This window comes from Peromyscus eremicus, chromosome 2, assembly GCF_949786415.1.
Source record: "Peromyscus eremicus chromosome 2, PerEre_H2_v1, whole genome shotgun sequence".
Taxonomy (NCBI): domain Eukaryota; kingdom Metazoa; phylum Chordata; class Mammalia; order Rodentia; family Cricetidae; genus Peromyscus; species Peromyscus eremicus.
The window spans coordinates 109,645,265-109,648,000 of record NC_081417.1 but is presented as its reverse complement, the minus strand read 5'-3'; the positions used below and the strand labels follow the sequence as shown (position 1 = coordinate 109,648,000).

General features: G+C 43.2%; 1 protein-coding gene across 1 annotated transcript; it reads left to right on the top strand.

Annotated features, from left to right (window-relative positions):
* Window positions 1-938: 938 nt before the first annotated feature.
* On the top strand, window positions 939-2,458 carry LOC131905032 (deoxycytidine kinase-like). Its single transcript, XM_059255989.1, has one exon. The coding sequence runs from the start codon at window positions 979-981 to the stop codon at window positions 1,759-1,761; it is 783 nt and encodes a 260-aa protein (XP_059111972.1). The 5' UTR covers window positions 939-978; the 3' UTR covers window positions 1,762-2,458.
* Window positions 2,459-2,736: the final 278 nt, after the last annotated feature.

Sequence of the window (2,736 nt, the reverse complement as noted above, 5' to 3'; positions counted from 1 at the left end):
GCTACAGACTCCTCATGACTTATTATCACATGCCATCCTTTCATATGACATGGATAGAGATTTATATTACAGTTTGGTTATGCAGTCCAAATGGTCTTTAAAGTTGACAGATGCTTTTTACCTACTTAAACATAGAACAAAAAATATCATCCTTAACTGACTTATGCACGTCACATATCATACTTATGTAAATGCAGATATGTATGTTACCTTTAAATGTTTGTGTGTTTTCAGAGCAAGAGAATCAGACATCAATAAAAACGGGTGGCCCACACAATCCAGCCTCTCAGAGTGCCTCTGTTGCAGTTTTCTCAGAGTTCTGTATCCAGAACAGCTTCAAGGCTGCTTGCAAAAATGGTCCAGCCAGGACTTCAGATCAGCCTTGCATTATCCCATCACACCGAGACTGCACAACAGCTAGCTCCCCCAGGACTTGACCATTATCTTTTCTCAGGGTCCCCTAAATATGTCATTGCCCCCAGACAATAGGAAGCAGCCTAGAAAACATGACGCCCACATTCCCAAGAGGTAGGGTGGATTGTTTTGGTCCTTCAGTGGATTGTGGATGTCTATCATCATTTAAGGGGGTTAGTTACAAGTTGTTATTGATCATGTTCAGGAAAAAAAACTGAACAAAGGATATTGGATTCAAGGACCTTTTTCTAAAGAGAAAAAGGGGGGCTATAATGTAGAAATGTTAAGATAAGAGGGTTGGTTATTGAGTTTACTTTTGAACAACCACTAGTCTCAGGTATTTTACATTGGTATTGATTTTAATATATTGATACAAATTTAAAGTAATTTGGGTATACTAAATTATGTTTTTACTCATTTGGGGTATTGTGCTTGTGCAGCTCATTTAAAAACGTAATGTAGAAAAGTGCGGGTCCCACCGGCGCGAGCGTGACGCCGCCGTCCCCAGCTCCCCGCGCCGCCGCTCTCCTGCAGGTCCCGCGCCCGAGCCGCCGCGAACCAGGCATGGCCACCCCGCCCAAGAGGTTCTGCGCGTCCCCCTCCACCAGCTCCGAGGGGACACGCATCAAGAAGATCTCCATCGAGGGGAACATCGCTGCTGGGAAGTCAACCTTTGTGAATATCCTCAAGCAGGTCTGTGAGGACTGGGAAGTGGTTCCTGAACCTGTCGCCAGATGGTGCAACGTGCAAAATACTCAAGATGAATTTGAGGAATTGACAACGTCTCAGAAAAGTGGTGGGAATGTTCTTCAAATGATGTACGAGAAGCCCGAACGGTGGTCTTTCACCTTCCAATCCTACGCTTGTCTCAGCCGGATCCGAGCTCAGCTGGCCGCTCTCAATGGCAAGCTCAAAGATGTGGAGAAACCTGTGTTATTTTTTGAACGATCTGTGTATAGTGACAGGTATATTTTTGCGTCTAATTTGTATGAGTCTGACTGCATGAATGAAACAGAGTGGACAATATACCAGGACTGGCATGACTGGATGAACAGCCAGTTCGGCCAAAGCCTTGAACTGGATGGAATAATTTACCTTCGAGCTACTCCAGAGAAATGCTTAAGTAGAATATATTTACGGGGAAGAAATGAAGAACAAGGCATTCCTCTGGAGTATTTAGAGAAACTTCACTATAAACATGAAAGCTGGCTCCTTCATCGAACTCTGAAAACCAACTTTGAGTATCTTCAAGAGGTGCCTATCCTCACACTGGATGTCAATGAAGACTTTAAAGACAAGCATGAGAGTCTGGTGGAAAAGGTCAAAGAATTTTTGAGTACTTTGTGATTGTCCGGGAGACTGCAGGTGACAAAATGTCTCCAGATGCTTCAGCTTGTGTGTCGTAGCAGCTTGATGTTCATACGAAGGTCTTCACAGGATTCAAGTTTTTAAACCAGTTTTGTTTGGCGGACAGAAACCTTTTCTAATATTCAGAATCCCCTGTAAACATTGAGCCCCTCCTTTACTCCCTGACACCCTCCACTTCCCTTCCACGTTTTAAATGAGAGTGTTTATCTCACTGCGAAGTCTGGAGGTCGATGTCCTCAGAATCAGTACAGCGAGTGGATAAACTGTTGTAGAAGGCCCAGCCTTCTCCTGCCCTCTTGGTGGGTGTCCTGAGCAGGTTGACATGTTTTCATTCTCCCGTTAATGGCCACGTCAGTGTTCCATATAAAGGATGTGTGTCTTATGTGAGTGAGTATGCCCATTACGAGCTGAGAAGTGGAGTTTGGGGAATCCCTAGAATAGGGATTTGGTTGAGGTGTGTGTTTTGTTTTTCTTCTTCCTTGAGTGATGCTGGACAGTGAACCCCCAGGGTCTCATTCATGCCAGGGAAGCTTTCTACAGCAAGCTGTCCCCAGCCCCTGAGGTGCTGTTGTTATCAAGTGCCTCTCCTCCTACCCTGTGAACGTTATCATCACCTCACTGATGTTTACTAATGTGTCTGCGGTGCATGTGGAGAGGAAGAGGTGAAACCCTGTTCCCAGTATGGTAATGGCGGAATTACTTTATAAATCATTTCATCTGTACCTGTTTCTTCACCTGTGATGAGTACTCTTTTTTCTTTCTTTCTTTCTTTCTTTCTTTCTTTCTTTCTTTCTTTCTTTCTTTCTTTCTTTCTTTCTTTCTTTCTTTTTAATGTAAATTTTGGAGAATGGAAGAAATCTTTCTATATTTAAAAGGTAGCAAAGACATTTATTACATGAGTATAAAGCTTCATTAAATTAGCTACTGCTTTTCTTAGAGTACTACAGTTTAAAT

Bases quoted from the DNA above. Each gene is read 5' to 3' on its own strand.
- LOC131905032 (XM_059255989.1), top strand. From the start codon at position 979: ATGGCCACCCCGCCCAAGAGGTTCTGCGCGTCCCCCTCCACCAGCTCC.